This window comes from Bos indicus, chromosome 18, assembly GCF_029378745.1.
Source record: "Bos indicus isolate NIAB-ARS_2022 breed Sahiwal x Tharparkar chromosome 18, NIAB-ARS_B.indTharparkar_mat_pri_1.0, whole genome shotgun sequence".
Lineage (NCBI taxonomy): Eukaryota > Metazoa > Chordata > Mammalia > Artiodactyla > Bovidae > Bos > Bos indicus.
The window spans coordinates 3,579,306-3,604,486 of record NC_091777.1 but is presented as its reverse complement, the minus strand read 5'-3'; the positions used below and the strand labels follow the sequence as shown (position 1 = coordinate 3,604,486).

General features: G+C 40.8%; 1 protein-coding gene and 1 non-coding gene across 2 annotated transcripts; one reads left to right on the top strand and one right to left on the bottom strand.

Annotated features, from left to right (window-relative positions):
- Window positions 1-10,662: 10,662 nt before the first annotated feature.
- TRNAY-GUA (transfer RNA tyrosine (anticodon GUA)) lies at window positions 10,663-10,734 on the bottom strand. The gene has a single exon. It is a non-coding gene; the product is annotated as a tRNA-Tyr (tRNA).
- Window positions 10,735-19,810: 9,076 nt separating this feature from the next.
- Window positions 19,811-20,491, top strand: DUXB (double homeobox B). The gene is given in 4 exon segments (XM_070771919.1): window positions 19,811-20,178; window positions 20,180-20,357; window positions 20,360-20,415; window positions 20,417-20,491. Coding segments are annotated over 4 exon segments (528 nt in total). The 5' UTR covers window positions 19,811-19,959.
- The last annotated feature ends 4,690 nt before the right edge of the window (window positions 20,492-25,181 follow it).

The following is a 25,181-nucleotide window of genomic DNA, read 5'->3' as shown; positions in this document are numbered from 1 at the left end:
GTCTTTCTTGGTTTCAGTCTCTTTTGCACAAGACCTGACCTTTGACACACATGGAGCCTACTGGGGTTGTGCAATACTGTGGTCCTGCTTAACAAATGCATCTTTTCTTAATCTTTATTGAGACATAATGGATATTCAAAAAAATCACTCACGTGTAATGTATACATCTTGATAAGTTTGGACATATACTCACACCTGTTACACCAAAGCTCTTAACATATCCAAAATTCTCCTTGTATTCTTTCGTGAGTTTCTTGTTCATTTGTTGTTGGTTTGCGAGGGGTTAGAACATTTAATAGGAGATGGAGCCTCTTAATATTTTAATGTACATGCACAATAATGTATTATTAACCATAGATACTCTTTAAATAAATTCTTTCTGATATTGATGATGACAACGATGGACATGACATCAGGTAATATTACCCTCATTCATTCACTCACATAATCAATGATTTTGTATTGATCACTCAATTTGTGCCATGGCCTGTCTTGGCACTGTTGACAGGATGATTAAGAAGGAAAACACAGCCCCTGACCTGATGCAGTTTTACACTCTAGTGAGAGGAGAGAGAAAATACACATAGCCTGAGTGAATAAGGTCACTTCAAATACTTATAACTGCTGTGGGACAGGAAGTGGCAGGACAGAACAATTCACAAAGTGTGCTGAAGTGACGAGAGAGCAGTCAGCTCGCCAGGCCCTCCTGCCCCTGCAAAGACCAGTGGAGCTCCAATACAGAGAACACGGTGGCAACATGAAATGTCCCAACAGAAGATGTCTGATGGCCAGGTGAGGAATCAGCGCACCAATAAGAATACTCAACTCATATCAGTTTTACACTGGGATCTGCTTCAAAAAGTCTCCCATCAGAGAGACTTTAGTACCATCAGTACACACGTGGCTCTGTCTTGTTTCAGCTTTCAGAAGGTGTCCACTGAAAGACTAGCTACCATTCCGATATTTTACACTGAGAAAAACCACACTTCCAATTTTATCTGGAAGACAATTCAGGAACTGTGAATCCTAAAGAATCCCACTGAACCGTTGACATACCATCCTACTGAGAAGTAAGAAGTGGGATGCAATTTTCCAATCAACAAATTAACAAGGTCAAAATGCAATTTGGGCAGGGAAAGGTATCTGCAAATGATCAAGGTATAAATTATCAACAATCATTCCTTTAAAGACATCTGTTTTAATACTTCATATGATACTGAGATGAGTTTCTGAATTTATGTAATATTTTTCATATAGTTGATGCAATTACTTATATACAGTAATTTATAAATTCATACAAGAACAGTATCTACAAAGGTGAAGCAGGTGTGATGCTCCCTACTACACTTGGGAAACTCTTGGCTGAATAAGCCACATTCATCTGAAGGACTAGCAGATGGGCAAAGACATGCAGAGATGGTGCCAACTCAAGTCTCCTCAGGCATCTTCTGCAATAACATAGGTCAAATACTTCAGTTCATCTTTGTTCTTTGTCCTAGTCCATCTGAACTGCTATAACAATAATACCACAGACTGAGTTACTTACAATTTAACAGAAATTTCTTCCTCACAGTTCTAGAAACCGCAAGTTTAAGATCAAGGTGCCCTAATGATTGGGTTCAGGTGAAGGCCCTCTTCTTGATTGCAGACTGCCAACTTCTATGTCCTCAGAGTTAAGGTGCCTCGTCCTTTCTCAGGTGTTGACTTGAGAATCAGCTACAAAGTTTTCTTTTCAAGATAATTCTAATCCATCTTCACTTGTAATATCAGAACTTCTTAGAACATGATTGCTCTTTTTAATGTCTGTGTTTTGTTAATTTACAAGAGCCAAAATTAAATACATATTTTTTGAACTGGACTACAAGTCTATGCCCCAACCAGTAATGCTGAAGAAGCTGAAGTTGAATGGTTCTATGAAGACCTACAAGACCTTTTAGAACTAACACCCAAAAAAGATGTCCTTTTCATTATAGGGGACTGGAATGCAAAAGTAGGAAGTCAAGAAACACCTGGAGTAACAGGCAAATTTGGCCTTGGAATACAGAATGAAGCAGGGCAAAGACTAATAGAGTTTTGCCAAGAAAATGCACTGGTCATAGCAAACACCCTTTTCCAACAACACAAGAGAAGATTCTACACATGGACATCACCAGATGGTCAACACTGAAATCAGACTCATTATATTCTTTGCAGCCAAAAATGGAGAGGCTCTATATAGTCAACAAAAACAAGACTAGGAGCTGACTGTGGCTCAGATCATGAACTCCTTATTATCAAATTCAGACTTAAATTGAAGAAAGTAGGGAAAACCACTAGACCATTCAGGTATGACCTAAATCAAATCCCTTATGATTATACAGTGGAAGTAAGAAATAGATTTAAGGGCCTAGATCTGATAGAGTGCCTGATGAACTATGGAATGAGGTTCGTGACATTGTACAGGAGACAGGGATCAAGACCATCCCCATGGAAAAGAAATGCAAAAAAGCAAAATGGCTGTCTGGGGAGGCCTTACAAATAGCTGTGAAAAGAAGAGAAGTGAAAAGCAAAGGAGAAAAGGAAAGATATAAGCATCTGAATGCAGAGTTCCAAAGAATAGCAAGGAGAGCCAGTCCAGGCTCGCACGATACTGGATGCCTGGGGCTGGTGCACTGGGATGACCCAGAGTGGAGGGTATGGGGAGGGAGGAGGGAGGAGGATTCAGGATGGGGAACACAGGTATACCTGTGGAGGATTCATTTTGATATTTGGCAAAACTAATACAATATTGTAAAGTTTAAAAATAAAATAAAAAATTTTTAAAAAAAAGCCTTCCTCAGTGATCAGTGCAAAGAAATAAAGGAAAACAACAGAATGGGAAAGACTAGAGATCTCTTCAAGAAAATTAGAGATACCAAGGGGACATTTCATGCAAAGATGGGCTCGATAAAGGACAGAAATGGTATGGACCTAACAGAAGCAGAAGATATTAAGAAGAGATGGCTAGAATACACAGAAGAACTATACAAAAAAGATCTTCATGACCCAGATAATCAAGATGATGTGATCACTGACCTAGAGCCAGACATCCTGGAATGTGAAGTCAAGTGGGCCTTAGAAAGCATCACTATGAACAAAGCTAGTGGAGGTGATAGAATTCCAGTTGAGCTATTTCAAATCCTGAAAGATGATGCTGTGAAAGTGCTGCACTCAATATGCCAGCAAATTTGGAAAACTCAGCAGTGGCCACAGGACTGGAAAAGGTCAGTTTTCATTCCAATCCCAAAGAAAGGCAATGCCAAAGAATGCTCAAACTACTGCACAATTGCACTCATCTCACATGCTAGTAAAGTAATGCTCAAAATTCTCCAAGCCAGGCTTCAGCAATATGTGAACCGTGAACTTCCTGATGTTCAAGCTGGTTTTAGAAAAGGCAGAGGAACCAGAGATCAAATTGCCAACATCCGCCGGATCATGGAAAAAGCAAGAGAGTTCCGGAAAAATGTCTATTTCTGCTTTATTGACTATGCCAAAGCCTTTGACTGTGTGGATCACAATAAACTGTGGAAAATTCTGAAAGAGATGGGAATACCAGACCACCTGACCTGCCTCTTGAGAAACCTGTATGCAGGTCAGGAAGCAACAGTTAGAACTGGACATGGAACAACAGACTGGTTCCAAATAGGAAAAGGAGTACGTCAAGGCTGTATATTATCACCCTGCATATTTAACTTATATGCAGAGTACATCACGAGAAACACTGGCTGGAAGAAACACAACTGGAATCAAGATTGCCAGGAGAAATATCAATATCCTCAGATATGCAGATGACACCACCCTTATGGCAGAAAGTGAAGAGGAACTCAAAAGCCTCTTGATGAAAGTGAAAGTGGAGAGTGAAAAAGTTGGCTTAAAGCTCAACATTCAGAAAACGAAGATCATGGCATCCAGTCCCATCACTTCATGGGAAATAGATGGGGAAACAGTGGAAACAGTGTCAGATTTTATTTTGGGGGGCTCCAAAATCACTGCAGACGGTGACTGCAGCCATGAAATTAAAAGATGCTTACTCCTTGGAAGGAAAGTTATGACCAACCTAGATAGCATATTCAAAAGCAGAGACATTACTTTGCCAACAAAGGTCCATCTAGTCAAGGCTATGGTTTTTCCTGTGGTCACGTATGGATGTGAGAGTTGGACTGTGAAGAAGGCTGAGGGCCGAAGAATTCATGCTTTTGAACTGTGGTGTTGGAGAAGACTCTTGAGAGTCCCTTGGACTGCAAGGACATCCAACCAGTCCATTCTGAAGGAGATCAGCGCTGGGATTTCTTTGGAAGGAATGATGCTGAAGCTGAAACTCCAGTCCTTTGGCCACCTCATTCGAAGAGTTGACTCATTGGAAAAGACTCTGATGCTGGGAGGGATTGGGGGCAGGAGGAGAAGGGGACGACAGAGGATGAGATGGCTGGATGGCATCACTGACTCGATGGACGTGGGTCTGGGTGAACTCCGGGAGCTGGTAATGGACAGGGAGGCCTGGTGTGCTGCGATTCATGGGGTCGCAAAGAGTCGGACACGACTGAGCAACTGAACTGAACTGAACTGAACTGATAACTATTTATCTCAGTCTTAATTGAGTCCAATTTTTTTTTTTTATTATTCCCAGGATTTATTTACTTATTTTTGGCTGCACTGGGTCTTCAGGTCTGAGCACAGCTTTCTCTAGTTGAGGTGAATGGGAGTTTCTCTCCAGTTGTGATGCGCAGGCTTCTCATCGCAGAGGCCTCTCCTAGTGCAGAGCACAGGCTCTAGGACACAAGGGCTTCAGTAGTTGCGGCCTGCAGATTTAGCTGCCCTGAGGCATGTGGAATCCCAGACCAGGGATCAAAGGAGTATCCCGTTCATTGGTGGGCGGATTCTCAACCCCTGGACTACCACAAAAGTCCCGAGTCACGTTTGGTGCAGGTTGGGCTCCTGCCTATATGCTGTCGTCTTTTCACACTGCAGTTTGAGCCACCTAACCTGGAAAGCCTATGAAAGAGCATAGGACTCCCAAGCTGCACAGAATGACAGGGAACAAATAAAATAGCATATCTCCATTAGCATTTACTTTATACTAAAAGTAAGAAAGAACTTAGACGTCTAATATTCGCTTGGGAGAGGAATCTTGCTCAGTTCATACACAAAATGGTCATGCTGTATGTGCAGTGTGCCAGGCTCAAAGAAATAGTGGAATTTCACCAAGATATTCACATTTTCTGAAGTGAACAAGAGAATGCCAAGACTAACATGCCTTCAATTCCATTTAAATTAGCCTCATTATGACATAAAACAGTGATCTACTCAGACCTGACATATAATCTGCAAAAGATTCTAAGTTGTCAATTCTACTTCATCATCAGCACGAGTGTCACAGTTCTGTGTATATTTTGTAATCTACATAGTATATTTGGACAGGATGTACTATGTAGGTAAAATTCATAAGTAACTAGATATAAATATATTGGATGTTTACTAAACCAATATTTTATTACAAAGGCTGTACAAAAGAGTTTAGAGACTCTAGTCTAAAACACCATTTTAATCATATCAATCACTTAATTGAAAGTCATTTAATCTCCACTAGCTAAAAGCTGTAGTCCAAATTCTTATTGCAGCAAATTCGGTGCTTCACAAAGTGGCCCCAACTCCCTTTTTTAAAATTCTTATTTCCTGCCACTCTTCTCATGGACTCACTCAGCAAGTACTCCCTAATCTTGTCATGATATTTTGAGTACCTCTTTCCTTCTACTTTATGTCATATTCAGAATTTTGAGGATGGACGCTTATTTGCCCCTTTCTCAAGTGGAAATTTCCTAGACATCTTTTGAATCCCGATAGATAGTCATCTACTCTGTGATGCCTCCCAGACCCCCCCTGACAGTCACAAAGCATGTTGCCTCATGCTGTCATTTGGGGTCCACATCTCTGTCCCCTCACCAAAGACAGGAGCCCTCGGAGGCACGAGATGCATCTCCTCATTCTTATCTGTGAGGGCCTTATATATCAGACACAAATGAACGCTAACCAATGCCTCATAAACACACATAAATCCATCTAAAGGTTGAAAATAACCCTACCCACTGTGTCATTCCTGTTGAGTCCTAGTGAGGAGAATCACTAAATCTATATATAGCACGTATTATTTTAGGCAAAATATCCTTATAAATTTTACACTGAAGCTAAAAAATACCATCATGACAGATACAGGAATAGAGTAAAGCAAATCAGACTGGGTTATCCAAATTAATACCAAATATATCATTTTATATAGCTCTTAACCTAGAAATGCTGTCTCCGCTGTATAACATTGCCATCTAGTGGTCAACTTCAAAACACTAACTCAAAATAAGACTTTTCACTGTTTCAAAGGTAAGTACATAAATAAGACCTTAGCTTCTGGCCATGATAGAATAGTAAGGAACAAACTTTCCCTTCCATCAAGAAAAAAAAAAAGAAGACAAATCACATAATTCTTTACAAAGCACTGAACAACAGGCAATAGAGGACAGTGGTTCTGTGAAACAGGAAACGAGCAAGGTCAGCCCTACAATCTCCCCAGATCGTTGCCTTGAAAGAGACTGCAGGCCACGGGGAGGGAGGCTAGTGGACTCATTATGGATCATGTATGAATATTTGTTCATCAACTGTAAGAAACATGCCGCACTAATGCAAGATGTTAATTATAGTAGAAACTACATGCTATAAATAACATAAAACATAAAACAAAAACTATGTCTTTATAAGAACTCTGTGCTCTATTTTTCTGTAAACCTGAGAGTGCTCTGCAGAGGGTGTGCGGGCAAGGCTTGCAGAGTGCTGGAGGATCCCCGGGTGAGACATTTGCAGCAGCTCATGAGCGCGCTTCTTGAAGGGCTCTGTGATGCAGTGGGTACAATCCGTGTCCCCTTAACGACCTCTGAGAGCCCTCTCTGCTGCTCTCCCAGCCTCTCCCCACCTTGAGTCATGTAGTTCACAGTCAGCCTCCTTGATGAGGCGGGAGAGTACACTTTGGCACATTTTCCTCCACAGGAGATCACAGGCCCAGAAGCTCTCTCTTGGCCCTACGCCATGCTGTTCCGGGGAAGGAGTGATGTGGGCAAAGTCAAGCTATTCCTCTTATCCACACTCCAATGCGTTCAAACTTTTTTTTCTTTGAACAGTGTGGGGAACTAACTTCTCCTCTGGAAACTCAGACTTCCACGAAGGCTCTCTTATCAATGTCTTTCAGAGGATCCCTGGTCTGAGGCAGAGAAGGGCTGGAGCCGGTTCACAGGCCACTGCAGGGTCCACGATCAGGACCGAGGTATGTGTGTCTATTACCCAATGTTCAGGGGGTGAGACTCCTCCTGGACCCTTTGGTATATGGTGCTGTATCCCACAGATCTCACAGAGACAATCTGTGGATGGATGCCAAATTATTGTTGCTGGGGTGGGGGAGTGAAAAAAGCAAGTGACATCTTACGCTGCCATCCTGCAGACACGGTGATTGTCAAGGTGGGGAAGGATGCTACTGACATCTAGTGGCTAGAGAAGCTGCTAAACATCCTACAGCTTCTAGGATGCCTCCCGCAAAGAATGATCCTGTACAAAATGCCAACAGAGCCAAGCTTAAGAAATCCTGATGAATAATACCACTTTGAAAAGGAAGAACAAAGTTAGAGGACTTAAACCATCTGATTTCAAGACTTAATATTATAAAGCCATGATGGCCAAAACCATGCAGCTGGTGTACAGATAGACAAATAGATCAGTGGGACAGATTAGTGACAGCAGGAATAGACTTGTACATATAAAATGATTTTCCACCAAGGTCCCAGAACATTTGATGGGAAAAGGATAATCTTTCAACAAATGGTATTGAAACAATAAAATACATGTGTAAAACTATCCTTAATCTCACACCATAGACAAAAATTATGTTGTGTCATAAACAACTTTAGGACCTTAATCTGAAAAATTCTAGGAGAAAACATAAGCATAAATTTTAGCAATCTTGGGGTTGGCAAGGCTCTTAAGTATAACACAAAGAACACAAAGATTTTTTTACCATAAAAAATTGGACTTCATTTATATCTATATTTACCTTGCTGGAGAAAGGTCTCCAGTAGAACTTCTATGCATTGTCTGAAGTTAGGGTGCCCAGTGAGGGGAGAAGCCAGGGGCTGGCAGAGAGGACCCCACCAGCCCAGGACCCTAAATGCCCCACACACAGGCTGCACCGAGGCGACCTCACTCGGCCACCAGTGCAGCAGAGGGTGGAATCTGTGCTTCCACCTCCCACACCCAAGACCTGCGTTTGTTCATCTTTGGAAAAGGTGGGGATGTGAGCCAGGCTAGCATCCTCGGCACTCGCCCTCGTGGTGTGACATTGGCGCAGCTGTGTTCTCGGTGTGGGGTCACTCACCCTTGGCTAAGCGGTTGGGTGCACCTGGATTTGCACCTCCCAGGCCTGGCACCAGCTCAGTCCAGCCAAACAGCCAGATCAGGTTTCTGGCGTAAGTGACCAGCCGTGGCTCTACACAAAGCCGTGTCCCATGTAAAGACAAAGCATATTTCAGTGTGGAGATGATGGGCACCAGGGAGGTAAGAGAGCTTGAGTTTGTGATCTGTCCTGGGCCAGGCCCTGAGGGTGCTCGCACCTGCCTTACTCCCACTGAGGCCTGAAGGCCCCTCTCCCAAGGAGCAGCAGGGTCTGCAAAAGTCAGAAATGAAAGGAGATGAAGAACAAAGTGTCAGGAAATACTGGACATGAGGGTTCTTACTGCAGTTATTAGTGACCTGCAGACTTTTCCACAAACCACTAACAGCTCCATGTGGGCACGTGATAGGGCTGTAATCTTAGACGAGGCTCCGTAACTGTGGACTATTTCATGTGACTCTTAGATGTCCTTCCTTGTTATTCTGTTTGTAGATGGTGTAATGACAGTATTTTGTGGCTACCCATAAGACCACTAAAATGATCAGAAACACAAAATTTTCTTTTTTTTTTTTTAATGATTTAATTTTATTTTTCCTCTTCTGTTTTCATTTCTAGTGTTTAAGTAAGGGCAAAATTTTGGTTGTTTCTGTTTAATAAGGGCCCATGATGCGAACACTAAGAGGGAATTTACACAAGTGGACTCACAACTAGAAAGATTTGGAAGGCAAAGCTTATTTCACTGTAATGAGTTACAACACTAACATGTTTAACAAAATTAATTTTTTATTTAAGAAAAAGTAGGTTGTGAAACATTTTACATGGCCCAGCATCACTTTCTTCAGCATTCATCATGTGTGGCTTTGTACTGACGGCCCTGGGAGTTCTGCCGCCCTTCACCCTCAGAACCGAGCTCTGGGCCTGGATGAGCAGCTCAGAGTGGGTGCGTTCCTCCAGACACAGCCTTCTTAGCGGGCAATGCTCTCTACCCACCCTCCAACAGTACCATAACCCAGATTAACATCTCCCAAGGCAGCCTTTCAAGAAACGTGTTTCTGTTAAGTTTGGTGTAGAAGGAAAAAAAGCCATCAAAGTATGTAAGAGGTTCGCTGAACTCAGACTTAACCCTAAAGCTCAAGCTAAACTCCCCAGGACACTCCTTAAGACACAACTTAAATCTTAACACTGAAATGTGCCCCAGGTGGGCACCCACTCAGTTAACAGGTCAAACCCAGCACTTTCCAGCCAGGCCAGCCCATGGCAAGATGACTGAAGGAGGATTTTGTTCAGGGTCCTGATCCCTTTCTCTCTGAGCACTGACTGATGTATCTGAAGTGTCCCTTGATATCAAATTTGCCTGGGTGACCTCATGGTGTCCAGGACAAGCCCAACTCAGGTCCAGGCAAATTACCTCCTAGCAAATACCTGTCTCTCAGCACGTTATTCTGGGCACTATGCCCACCAATCTGTTTTTCACCCTTTATCTTTTATTTGCAATCATGTTTCCTTATGTGCTGCGCTGTGCTGTGCTTAGTCGCCCAGTCATGTCCACTCTTTGCGACCCTATGGACTGTAACCTGCCAGTCTCCTCTGTCCATGGGATTCCCCAGGCAAGAATTCTGGAGTAGGTAGTCGTTCCCTTCTCGAGGGGTTCTTCCCAATCTAGGGATCAAACCCAGGTCTCCCGTGTTTCAGGCAGATTCTTTACCATCTGAGTCACTGAGAAATTATAACTTTGTTTTTATTCCTCTTGATGTAATAGGCATAAGCTTATGAATTTTGAATTATGGTTGAATCCAACTTAAGGATGTCTGAGAACTGGATCTGGCAGGGAAAGGCATGCAGCAAGTGAATAAATAATTGCGTTAACCATGGAACCTCAAGACAAAATCTGGAATATGAGTTTCAGCAGAAAGCCGCCTCTTTTTTTTTCCCCTAGCCACATCTTGTGGCTTTCAGGATCTTAGTTTCCTCGCCAGGGATTGAACCCAGGTCACAGCAGTGAAAACACTGAGTCCTAACCACTAGACTGCCAGGAAATTCTCCAGGCAGCCTTCTCTTTAATGACAATTTTGTACTTCCTCAGTGGAGTAAAAAAGTGAAGTCGCTCAGTCGTGTCCGACTCTTTGCGACCCCATGGACTATAGCCCACCAGGCTCCTCTGTCCATGGAATTTTCCAGGCAAGAGTACTGGAGTGGATTGCCATTTCCTTCTCCAGGGTATCTTCCCAACCCAGGGATCGAACCCAGGTCTCCTGCATTACAGGCAGACACTTTACCATCTGAGCCACCAGGGAAGCACCTCAATGGAGTGGGAGATGTCAATAATTAAGAAAAGTAAAATTAAAAAAGAGAGTTTAGAAGATTATTTGTATAGACTGTTTTATATCCCTTCTGATTGATAGAATATTTAGGAAACATCAAGTTTCAGAAAGGTTAAGTGGTACTTTTCTTAGACAAAATTACAGAAGGATAGGTACTCCCCTGGAGGTCCAGCAGTTAAGACTCTGAGCTCCCAATGGAAGGCGCATGGGTTCAGTCCCTGGTTGGGGAACCAAGATCCCACATGTTGCATGCCCAATAAATAAATAAAACAAAACATTAAAAAAATTAACAGAAGGATACTTACTCTCAGGATAATAAGTGTTATATAAATAAATATACATACATCTATATTTGGGCTTTCCTGGTGGCTCAGAAGGTAAAGTATCTGCCTGCAATGCAGGAGACCTGGGTTTGATCCCTGGGTCTGGAAGATCCCCAGGTTTGGAAGATCCCCTGGAGGAGGATATGACAACCCCAACTCCAGTATTCTTCCCTGGAGAATGCCCATGGATAAAGGAGCCTGGTGGGCTACAGTCCATGGGGTCGCAAAGAGTAGGACATGACTGAGTGACTAAGCACAGCACAGCACATCTATATTTATTCATATTCATATATAGTGTTATATTCTTAGGAATATTAAGAAAGTGTTATACTTATTTCTCAGTGTGAAGTGTGTGCTATAATGGATGCAAAGTTGGAGATAAGAATATGTGATTTGACATAAAAGTTGGTAGTAAAGAAAATCTTACAGTGTGAATACCAACTATGAAGGTTTTGGCTACTTAGGTCAAGTTTTCTAGGTTTTAGCCTAGAAAGAGTAATATTTACCCAAGAATCTCAAATTGTGTCCCAGGTCATTAGCATCCCAGTCATGGCAGCTTAACCAGTTTATTCCTGGGAAAATGTTGCTAGTGTGTCATGATTATACGCATATGAGCCATTCTGAAAAGGACCCCAGGACGGAATGAGAAGAAACAATATATTTCATATGTGCTCAGTTTCACTGTATTTACTAACACTTCTCTTCTTGGGAATTTCACATTTTATTTGAACTTTTTAATTAGAATATTAGAAATAAAATATGGAGAGGGATAAATTAGGAGTTTGGGATTAACATATATACATTCCTATGTATAAAATAGATAACCAACAAGGACCTACTGTATAATTCAGAGAACTGAGTATTTTGCAATAACCTATAAAGGAAAAGGTTTATTTTCCCTTATAGGGAAAACATTTTTATTTATATAAAAATACATGTATATATTTATATATGTATAGGGAACATATATATATACATATATAAAACTGAATCACTGTGCTGCACACCCAAAATGTGACACTGTAAATCAACTAGACTTCAATTTTAAAAGATAATAATATGTTTAAAATATAACTAATACAGTAAAACCTACTTAGATTTCTTCCTATAGCACTCAGACACCTCAGATTTTAAAACAGCAGAATTCAGTGGCATGTTGATTTTTATCAAGTCTGGGAGTCAAGGGAAAACAGCATGAAGATCTTGGAAAATCAGAAATGATGTTAAAGCATTAGAAGACTAGAAGGGTAGATTTAAATGATAAAACTATTAAGATAATTATAATTTTAATGGGTAAATAAGTAACAAAAATATTAAACATGAATTATAATTTAGCATTCTAATGGCAAATATATAGCAAACTTCAATTTCATTAACATTGTATCATCTGGGCTTATACTATCAAGTTATTAAATAAATATTAGTAATGAAATAATTTATCAATTATTAGAAATAATTTTGAACTTAAAATATTTTATTAATATCAATGTTATATTATGATTGATAAAATATTACATTTGCATGTTCATTTAGGGCAATACTTTCCAAGTTTATCATTAATACATAGAATGATATACAGTATCTGATGGTCAATAAACAAAGTGATGCGAAAACAAAAAACAAAGTGATGCTCCTTATATTGATGTCATTTTCCATTTGTCTGGACAAAGAAAATGAATAATTTGGAAATGAATGGATGTTTTTGAGTAATATTTTAATGTCCTTTTATTTTCAACATAATCATATTATTTCATACTTTTGAAATTTTCATGTGTTCATATCCTCACCTGAAAAACTGAAATTATTCACAAAATTAATGCATATTTAAATTTTTTTTTCTAGTGAAAGGTACTTTATGTAAATATTCAAGTTATAGTCAACTAGATCTCTTTTAATCTAAGCATGTGATCAGTGTTGACATGTGTTAATATGAATGGCATTAAATTTCACCATATTAACTCCTTAACTTACACTTTCGTTTTAAACAATTTTGAGATGTTTCTAGAAAGTCTCCTCTGCACTTGCACTTATCCAGGTGACAGAATACGTCATACACCCCTCCATTATGTTTTTATAAGCTATTCTTTTTTAATAAATTTTACTTAAAGTATAACTTATTTGCCATGAAATGTGTCCTTTCAGGGTGTGCAATCCAGTGGTTTTCAGCAGAGTCAAAGAGTTGTGCACCCTCAACCAAAACAAGAGCTAACTTTTTAAAACTTCCATAACCTCTAAAGAGAAATCCCCTATCAATTAGCAGTCAGTCCCCATTCTCACTCCCTAGAAACTGCTAACCTACTTTCTGTCTCTATGGATTTGTCCATCCTGGATGTATCATGGAAATGGAATCAGACACACATTGTTGAATTTACAATCAATCAATTTACAGAATACCTTCACAGCAACACCAAGATTTGTTTTTTTTTTTAATAACTATGGAGTACAGAATAACCATGATAACACATAAACAATGTCAATGATGGAAAAGATATGTTTCTGTAACAGCTAAGAAAAATAGAATACAGAGTAGGAATATCCATATAACATTAAAATAATATCAAGCCAAAATAATTAAGAAACAAAAGTTTTAAAAACTATACAGTACAAAGCATATATTATATCAATGTATACATACATATGTATTATATAAACTAGAAAGCACAGATTTTAAGTCATGTTATGATAGATGCAAAATTAGAATCTGGTAGAATCTGTATTTCCCCTTAATCCGATTACTTCAAGTTTCTTCTGAAGTGTTCATATTTAATGAAGGGATTAAGTAGAAGAGTGTTTAAGAGATGGGTGGTTATAAATCCTGTGTCCTGGGGAACTGCTCAGTTGTCCACTCCTCTCTGCAGAATCCGGATGCCTCCTTCCTAGATGGATCAAACCAGCACTACAAGTGGTCTTTTGCTCTTCTCTTTGGTGATGCCACATGCTTTATTTTCCAGAGTTTATAAAAAGTAAAGTCACCATTATGATTACAGGAACAGATTGCTGAAGTAGGTGCTGTTTTGCAGTGGTAAGTTGTGTCAGGGGATTGATGGGTACTTTGAAGTTAACAGAATGGAATCCCATATTTAAGCAGCAGCAATGAGTCCCATAAGTGGGTTTTCAAAAACCTTAAAGTTAACATTTTTAATGGAGAAAAATTTATACGGCATACACAATATTCTACATTTAGCTTATATCTAACAATTTAATATATTAACAATTATACCTAATGATTTAATATATTAACGATACCTAATGATTTAAAATTTTAATTTTATCACAAAATAAGTTTTGTATATTTTATTTATCCCTTTAATCTTTTTCATATTTTACTTGTTTCATTTATTTCCATTTATTTTCCTAACTCCTATTTTCTTTGCACATAATTTTGTGGATTTCTAGTAATTTCTTGCTTTGGTAACTCAGATAACAGACTGTCTTTTTTTTACGTATTATATACATATACACATATGCATTTGACCTATACGTCTTTTTTTTTTTTTTTGGCTATGCCGGGCTGTTTGTAGGATCTTAGTTCCCCAACCAGGGATTAAAGTTGAGCCCTCGGCAGTGAGGGGACAGAGTCCTTACACTGGAACACCAAGGAATTCCCACGTCTCCAGTTTAGAATGACTTTAGGTATAGCCTCAAAGTAAAAACATAAAATAATCGTTGAATCGACAGACTTTCAATCTGAACTAAACATAAGTTACATGCTCACACAGTTTTTAATCTATAAACATATCCTTCATACTTCTCCCCATTTTCTCTTCATCAGACAGTCTACAAAAAGAACCCTGGCAAGGCAAGATTATTTACAACCAGAGTCAAAAGCATCCAAGCGTGGTTTGAATGCTCTTCACCCTGAACAAGCAAGCAGGAAACAGCTGGCCGAGGAAACTGGCATTCCAGAAATCTAAAATTCAGGTAAGTATCAGATATTTCATTATTCTGGTTCAAGGTAAAGAAAAAAGGTAGGCTTAGCACCGGCAGGCAATTACTGTTATGTCAGGTATGTTTCCCAGGAGGTTTTTCCTGTTATATATTTAAAACAAAATAAAAACAAGAGTTACCTCTTTTACCATGGAAGAAACCTCTATTACTTCTTTTACCAGTTGGTTGGGTGTGTTTGGTATTGGAGGAAAGAATATACTGGAATATCTCTCCCAATAGAAGATAACTGAATCAGCTTTTTAATTAACCTGGCTGCCTTGGGTCTTAGCTGTGCGCTCAGGCTCATCCTTGCTACGCACAGGTTTCTCTAGCTGCAGTGCACAGGCTTAGCTGCCCCATGGTATGTGGGATCTGAGTTCCCTGACCAGAGATTGAACCTATGTCCCCTGCATTGGAAGGTGGATTCTTAACCACTGGACTACCAGGTTAGTCCCTAAGTCAACTTCTGAGATTTAGAGAATATAGGAAATCGGATCACTATGTTAATGATATGGTATCATTAATGATATGGTATCACTGGAAAATACACTGCAGAATAATGAGTAATATGTAATTGTGAGGAGAACTGTGGGATAAACACATGTAAATTCCCAATTCTCAGGTTAGTTTTTTTTTCCCCACTAATATCAGAAATGTAACTTACATACAGGAGTATAAGAAATAAAATCCCATATTGTATCATTTTGAATAAACTACTGATGTAAGTATAAAGTTGGATTTCTTGCAAATCAAAACCACTATGAGGTACCATTTCACACCAGTCAGAATGGCTGTGATCCAAAAGTCTACAAATAATAAATGCTGGAGAGGGTGTGGAGAAAAGGGAACCCTCTTACACTGTTGGTGGGAATGCAAACTAGTACAGCCACTATGGAGAACAGTGTGGAGATTCCTTAAAAAACTGGAAATAGAACTCCCTTATGATCCAGCAACCCCACTGCTGGGCATACACACTGAGGAAACCAGAAGGGAAAGAGACACGTGTACCCCAATGTTCATCGCAGCACTGTTTATAATAGCCAAGACATGGAAGCAACCTAGATGTCCATCAGCAGATGAATGGATAAGAAAGCTGTGGTACATATACACAATGGAGTATTACTCAGCCATTAAAAAGAATACATTTGAATCAGTTCTAATGAGGTGGATGAAACTGGAGCCTATTATACAGAGTGAAGTAAGCCAGAAGGAAAAACATAAATATAGTATACTAACTCATATATATGGAATTTAGAAAGATGGTAACGATAACCCTGTATACGAGACAGCAAAAGAGACACTGATGTATAGAACAGTCTTATGGACTCTGTGGGAGAGGGAGAGGGTGGGAAGATTTGGGAGAACGGCAATGAAACATGTAAAATATCATGTAGGAAACGAGTTGCCAGTCCAGGTTCGATGCACGATGCTGGATGCTTGGGGCTGGTGCACTAGGATGGCCCAGAGGGATGGTATGGGGAGGGAGGAGGGAGGAGGGTTCGGGATGGGGAACACATGTATACCTGTGGCAGATTCATTTTGATATTTGGCAAAACTAATACAATTATGTAAAGTTTAAAAATAAAATTAAAAAATAAATAAATAAAAATAAAAATTAAAAAAAATAAAAAATAAATATGTGAAGATAAAAAAAAAAAATAAAGTTGGATTTCTTCAGTCAGTGAAGAGCTAATAATACAAGAACACAAACTGAAACAGTATTGAAACCAATAAAGGTCAATAAAAAAGATGCTTTTGGAGGGGCAGGGAGAAAAAAGATGCTTTTAGAGGAGAAGAATGAATTCAGATTTTTTTATCAAAAACAGTTTCCAATAAATCACTATATGTAAGGGCTATAAGAGCATCAGTCTGAGGGGACACTAGGAAGAAGAAAATTTCCTCTTTTCTTAATGTATTTGTTTTAGGAACAGGAAAGAGTTTCCTCAAATCCCAGTAAAAAAGTGCACTTTGGGGGAATATCTGAAGCTTCCTTGGTGGCTCAGACAGTAAAGAATCTGCCATCAATGCAGGAGACCCACGTCTGATTCCTGGATTGGGAGGATCCCCTGAAGAAGGACATAGCTACTCACTCCAGTATTCTTGCCTGGGGAATTCCATGGAGAGGAGCCTGGTAGGCTATGGTCCATGGTATCGCAGATTGGACACGACTGAGAGACTTTCACTTTCAAGAGCGTCTAGTGACTGGCTGCTCGAGAGGTACTGGGCCCGTCTGAACTGAGGTGGAGAACGACAAGTCCAGAAAGAACGTAGGATGAGCTTGTTTCAGCCACTGTGTTCAGTAACTCACTCATTAGTTTCCAATTTCCACTTGGGCTTAAGACTTACTGGAAAATATTTTGATTAATTAATTTAAAGAACAGATATAATCTTTTATTTTTTTTTAATTTTATTTTTAAACTTTACATAATTGTATTAGTTTTGCCAAATATCAAAATGAATCCGCCACAGGTATACATGTGTTCCCCATCCTGAACCCTCCTCCATCCCCCCTCCCCACAACATCCCCCTGGGTCGTCCCAGTGCACTAGCCCCAAGCATCCAGTATCGTGCATCGAACCTGGACTGGCAACTCGTTTCTTACATGATATTTTACATGTTTCAATGTCATTCTCCCAAATCTTCCCACCCTCTCCCTCTCCCACAGAGTCCATAAGACTGTTCTATACATCAGTGTCTCTTTTGAAGAACAGATATAATCTTTTAGAACAATGCCTGGGAGATGAGTGATTCATCAAATATTGGTTATCATTTACACTCTACTCTTACCATGAATTATCAAATTATCAAAATAAAACACTCAGAAATTATTGGAACATACATTGCAATGCTGACTCCAGTAATGAGGAAACAAAATACAACTGGCTATATTAGTGATAATTTTAAAGCAAGATATATGGGGCTGTTATCTATTCCATGATGAAGATGAAGTAAGTAAGAGGAAGTGTGGATGAGTTAGCCCTGCTCGTGACTGTGGCTAGTTCTACTGTCTTACATAAAGAAATCCTTTTCTAAGATATATTCCGTACATATTATGTATTATCAAATGGCATTTCCAATGAAGAGTTGATGCGACATGAGGGAGAGACTGATTTCCTTTGAGAGAACTAACGGTGCTTCTTAAGCCAGTGAAATTTACTTTGGATACCCTGAGGATGACCACACAAGAAATGCTCATTTGAGTTGAGAGCAGATTGTGTACTGTCCTGAATTTTATGCTAATAATGGCATCATTCCCAGGATAATGCACTTTCTCTTAGGGATATTATCCCAAGAGCAACTGATCAACTAGTTTTAACTGCAATGATATTTGGAATAACATAGACTGCGTTACGTGACTTCCATGTCTTCCTTTCCCACTCAGATTTGGTTCAAAAACCACACAGCAAGATAGACGACTGGGGTTCAGCTCCTCTTTAGGAGAAGACCAAACCCATGGCTAGAACCAGCCTTGGCCTTATACTCAAGGTAAGAACCCACCAATCCAAATGCAGTTCACCAGTGGAATCAGTTGAGAGAGGAATGAATTCTGCATGTTGTACCCAAATTCACAACAGAGAATCCTTACTTTTGGAGCCAGTTACAGCTTGTTCTTTGTAACTGAGGGTCACCAATAGGTGGCTGGGACAGACAGGTTCTGAGCAAGCAAGGCTTTGGACTTTTTGATCCCGCTGCTCTGAGCAGGGCAACAATCTCCTCTTCTGTCATCTCAGGGGGATTCAGAGGGAGTAAGAGGTTAGCACTAACTTCTCAAGTTCGAGTTTCCAGCGTGAATGCAAAAATGTCCTAAAACCCTCCCTTTTGTCCCTGCGTTCTCTTTTAGAACACTCACCGAAAGAAGCCACACAAGACCAGACAGCCATCCCAAGATCTTACTCAAACATTCTAGTTCAAGCTTTCTAGAGGAACCAATACCTTGGTATTGCCACCAGGAAAACATTAGCCAAACAGGCATTCGGAATTGAGAATTCAAGTTTGATGTCTATGGCAGCAAATATCCCTTCTGTTAAATGATGTTACCCCCTGAGTGGTTGCTGGAAAACTGTAACTAACCTAGATGATCACAGTAATCAAGGACAAAGGCATGGGATGGTAAACATCTGGCAGTGCACGTCACACTCCTGAAACAGGAAGAATTTTCTAATTAAATTGTCAGTGATGCATCTATTCAGAGCTAGCAGCAGCAGAACTGCAGATAACGTACAAGTTAATGCCTATTTTGAGAACACTGTTAGGTTCTCTCAAGTTTGGCACTGCTGTCACTTTGGGCCAGATATTTCTTTCCTGGGAGGGGCAGTCTGTCCTGGCATAGCATTCTTCAGCGTTCCTGGCCTCTACCAACTAGATGTCCTGCAGACTTCTCCTTTCCCCATTCTTAACACCCCCCCACCAAAAGTCTATAGGCACAGTCAAACTGGGGAACAAAATCACCCTCAGGAGTACCTTCTCCTACCTAAATTATGGGGAAAGTGGTTCATGCATGTTCAATGTTCATGACAAGGAAGCACGTTTTTAGGCCAAATGACTCTCAAAAACACTTATGTTTATTAACCCTTACTCAGATTTATACACGTTTACAAGATATGTATTCCTGTGCACACACTGATAAAGAAGAAAAAAACATCAGCCTGGTCAAGAGACCTTGCTCCCTGGTCCATTGCTGAAACTGGAGGGTGGCTCCTGGACATATGCCTTTTCAGCCAAGTTTCAGTTCATCTAAGGTTGACTGCTGAAAGTGCTATGACCTAAATCTATGTTTGTATGTATGTATATCTATATATGTATACATATACATATGTATACATACAAACATACTGAACACATGAACCAGGGTAATTAATTTCATACATATCTCTCTTGAGATTTGCGCCTACATAACAGGCCCTTATTTCTTGCCTTATAATGTCCCACGTCTGTTTTTCTCACAGAGATGTGGTTTCAGGACCCAAGATCTCTGTACCCTGGGCAGACAAGAAGTGAGCCTGTGAATTCCTTGCTAGATGGCCCAAATGTGAGACCTGGTCCGACAGTTCAGCAGCCTGAAATTGACCTGTGGCCTCTCCCAGGCCGATATCATCATCTTCCTTCCTCCAGTTCTTTCAGCAGGAACCAATCATTTCTACCTGTTCTTCTCTCTTCCCACGTGTCCCTAGTGTGATCCAAGGACAAAATGTCATCATGCAGCCTGTGAAGCTTGCAGGGAGAACTCTCTCTCCACGCTAACATCTGGGAATGATGTGCCTGTACCGCTGACTATGGGAGGAGACCCAGATACTCAGGATCCCTTCTGGTCCCAATACCAAGAACACCAGGACCACCGATAACAGACTATATGGGAATGCTACAGCTGGAAGACTATCCTCAGCCTCAACCTGAGCACACACACAAAAAAACAACCGCCACAGGATCTGGGCCAGGGGGACATATCTTTCGTTCTGTAGTGGTGGGATGAGTGCTGCTAGGCTGACTGTAGAGTGGAATCCTCTAACGGGAACCATCGAAACAGACTGATGGCCACAGCACACACGAGTTACAGAATCATCTCATACCCTCATCCAGTCTCACCAGCAATATACAGAAACCTCAAGATGACTTCAGGTCAACTCCTGCCATCCACAGATTGTCAGTAGAAGGTACAGATTTTTTGAATCCTCATTCACAGGAAGAGGACCCTCCAGGACTCCAGCTGTGCCTCAGGGAGTAAGATTTTCAGGCTCTTCTGAACACACCGCAAAGCTCACCAGGGCCTGAGCTTCTGGAGGAAGATGGCATTCTGAATCTGATCCAGGCCTCCTTTCTTTTGATGCAGATCAGAATTTAAAGAACAATAACTGTGGAAGCCATCCTGCCAGGGGCAAGATTAAAGTGAAGAAAGGAAAAACCAACTAGAAACCCAAATGGAGGTTATCTTGTGGGCAGTGGTTATCTTCTGTACTCCACTAAGGATTCCTTCCAAGCTCCACTCTGCCGCTGGAAGCACCACAGGACACATCTGCTGAATTCTTGTGGGAAAAAAAGCATTTTACTGACAAGTATGATCTCTGTGATGACCACATCCTCCACCACCTGGAAAATCCACAAAGGGTAGCCTAACGCAGGCAAGAACAGGTCTCTGCGGGACATCAGAACTTCTCTCCTTCCTGACAACATGGGAAGGCAAACTTGAAATTTGTTATGTAAAAAATGAAGGGATGCTCTACTTCCTGATGGAGTTCATAAAACGGATCTTTTCCCCAAAGCTCCAAGGGTTTACATTAGGAACCAGACACTACCTCAGTATCCATCATTAAGGGAACGATTAAATGGATTAGGACAAATCCTTCAGTACTTAGTAGTCTTTACTTAGAAGTGTATTTTTACTTTGATTATTTAAAACATACAAAAAATTGTAAGAAACTGTAATAGCAACACCATATCATCACTAAACATAGTCTAATGATGTTAATACTTCCATTTTTTAGGGTTTTTAATACATTTGCATACATGATTATATATGTCCATAAAATTTTTCCTCAGATAAACTTTGTATGTTTATCAAAACTTGGTAAACCATTGTCACTCCCCATCTTCTCCCTTCTTTTGAAAAGGTAACTTCTAAAAATAGATTTTGGTATTTGTGGGTCTACCTTGGTAATAAAAATGTCTTTAAAAAGTATTACTTCCTAAAAAAAAAAATTACTTCTTTATTTCATCAATCTGTTTCCTGTTTTGTCATATCTACTTTACTTTCCATATGAAGGTGTTGAAAGATCAATACACATACATCTAGTTTTACAGATACCAGTTTTGCACAAATAATAGTTGTGATCTGGACATCCTTCTGGTATCTGGGTGTGCTACATGCAAGAGTTCTCTAGGTGTTCATACTGAAGCACAAGTGCCAGAATATTCCAGCACCAAGATTTATGGCCAAATTACACTCAGCACAAGTAATGTTTCCTAATATGAGCTGTATCTTCATTAACCACTTACGGAATTAAAACTCGCATGCATATGTACAGGTATTTGTGGCACAAATCTACCCACAAAATCTGATATAATATTTGACAGTGTTGACACCATGCCTAGTTTTTTAGATTGTTCCCCCAGATGGTTCTCATGCAGCCAGAGCTGAGAGCTCCCAGCATCTTTCCTGTACTTCAACCACATGTAGACAGAGTTCTTCAACTTATGAAAACAAGTCTGATGACTTGAGAAGGGAAAACTATAATTTGTATCTATAATCCTCTTCATGTATATGAATGTCTGTATCTCCATGTTTATAGGTATTGCTCTACGTACATACATATCTATTGCTCACCTACACAGCCTCTATAGCTCCCCTTTATCCTCTATTTATATCTCTGTATCTATACATCTATCTATAGCCTCTGGAGGGACACAGGATGACTTTCTCTAGAGAGAGAAAAAAGTAAATTTTCACTTCTGAAGCAAGCAATAAGGTTAAGTCTCTAGAGAAAAATGTAGGGAACAGTGTCTGACCAAGGGAGTCAGGTTGACCAGTTCAGAATCTCAAGTCTGATGTGTCTTTCATGAACTGGGTGACCAGACATCCTATTTGATTGAGGTGACCTATGGATGTGGACTGAGCTCAACCAGCGGAGGGCTTAAAAGTTATCATGGTCGAGGCCTCCACAGCCTCAGGGTTGAGAACATGGAATCTGCAGGGTTTTGGACCTTGCTTGGTGCCCAGGACTAGAGCATCTGATGGCCCCGTCCCAGCAGTGCCTCCAGTAAAAGGCGTCTGCCCTCTTCCTAGAGGCTCCTTGGGTCCCAAGAAGCTGGGCCCTTAGATCTCAGACCCCTCTGGGCTGAAAGCCTTTGGACTGAGGGGCTTCTGAGAAAGGCTGCCCACAATAAAAGAGATTCTTGGCGGAAACCCTCCCTCTTGGGCTGTTGGGAGCCGTAGCAGCCACCTTTCAACCACAAGGGGAATGGCTGACAGGACAAGCTAAGGATGGCAGGGCAGAAAACTAGAACCTTAAAGCCCCCTAACTCAAGACTTGTTACGTATACAAAATATAAATTCACTTACTTGCTGAAGTTCTTTAGAGTTAGGTTTTCTGTTACATGTAATAAACACCTGGCTTTTGACAAGCCAAGTGGGGTTATGATTCAGCAAACAGCCATGAGTCCAAAAGCGAGAGAGGATGAGAACAAAGCAAACAGCAGCATAAACTTTTAAAGCTGCAGTCACTTAAATGGAATAGGGAACAGAGGAAAACAATACTAGGAGTATTTCTTCACTGCTGCAGAGAAAGAGAAGACAGAATGTTCTGCCACTATGGAAGCTGTGGAGGTTACTTAAGGCTGGAATAAGAAATCTCAAAAGCTGGAATAAGAGAAAGCCAGGGGGGAATAATGAGAAAAGCCCAGAACTCAAGAGCTTAATTAAATGAGTTAAGAAATAACGTCTCCCAGAACACAAGTAGAAAGTAAAGCCAAACTCACAAAGTTGAGAAAAGAAAACCCAAAGAACAAGAATCTAGCAGCTTAAGGGGAGAAGGTGATGGCACCCCACTCCAGTACTGTTGCCTGGAAAATCCCATGGATGGAGGAGCCTGGTGGGCTGCAGTCCATGGGGTCTCGAAGAGTCGGACACAACTGAGCGACTTCACTTTCACTTTTCACTTTCATGCATTGGAGAAGGAAATGGCAACCCACTCCAGTGTTCTTGCCTGGAGAATCCCAGGGACAGGGGAGCCTGGTGGGCTGGCGTCTATGGGGTCGCACAGAGTCACAACTGAAGCGACTTAGCAGCAGCAGCAGCTTAAGGCAAAAGTATCTCAGTACTAAGACTTAAAACAGTTGGTCTTTGGAACAGACACAGCTATAGTTCAAAGCCATTAACTATTAAAATCCAACTCATTTTCCTTGCTTAGTTTTGTGCTCCCAAAAATACTTCTGATAATTTGTTTCCCCACATATATACCAGCCCAAGAGATGAAATGATCTGAGAAATTAAAAAACCAGATATTAGAAAATAACTGGTTTATAATGAGCACTAGCAGCTGGCGTGTGTTTTGGTTTAAACATGTCTTCTGGCAGTACGGGTATAATAAATCAGACCCTTTTGCACATGACCGACAAAACTGGGATCTCTAGCTCTGTAAAGCCAATAGGCTGTGCTAACTACTCAGGTACAGACATGGTGGATGACATGTCCATTTCACATCTAAAGCAGTGATTTTCAACCACTCTAGTGTCCCATCACAATAGAAAAACACGTTTTAAACAAATATCCACCACCAACCCCTCCCAAGCCCCATTTAAGAATCACTACCATAGAGTCTTCCCTGGTGACCCAATGGTTAAGACGCCATGTTTCCACTGTAGGGGGCTGGGGTTCGATCCCTAGCAGGGACACTAAGACTAAGATCCTGCCTGCCACACAAAATGTGGCCCCAAAAAAGTCACCACTATAGTGAGCAAATGGGTGCAGTTTTTTTTTTTTTAATATTTATGCACTTATTCGGGCTTCCCTTGTGGCTCAGCTGGCAAAGAATCCGCCTACAATGCGGGCGACCTGGGTTCAATCCCTGGGTTGGGAAGACCCCCTGGAGAAAGGAAAGGCTACCCACTCCAGTATTCTGGCCTGGAGAATTCCATGGATAGACTGTGGGGTTGCAAACAGTCGGACACAACTGAGCAAAACTTTCACTTCACACGCGCTTATTTGGCCATACCCACATCTTAGTTGCAGCGTGCGGGATCTTTGATCTTTGTCGTGCTGTGAAACCTTTCAGCTTTTTCGCGGGTTGTCACTTAGTTTAGCTGTGGCATGCTAACTCTTAGTTGCAGCACACCACACTGACAGTGCGGAGCCCTAGCCACTGGACCACGGGGAAATCCTTGCACTCATGTCGTACCATTCCAACAAGCTGAGGAGGAGGAAAAGGTGACGTGCTTTGATTTAGGCTGGGTTCTGCCAGAAGCAGACTCTTTCCAGAATAAACGAATGTGAGTGCAACTGATGATTCCGGATGCACTGAGAGAGAAGAGGGGATGTAAAGTAAGAGCAGGAGGACTATGAGGGTGCAGTCATCCCACTGTAAGCAACTACGCTTTCTTCTACGGGCGGCCTTCAGGATGGCATGGAAACCATCATCCCATCCAAGGAGTAACTCAAACATTCAGCTGTCATCTCTCTGG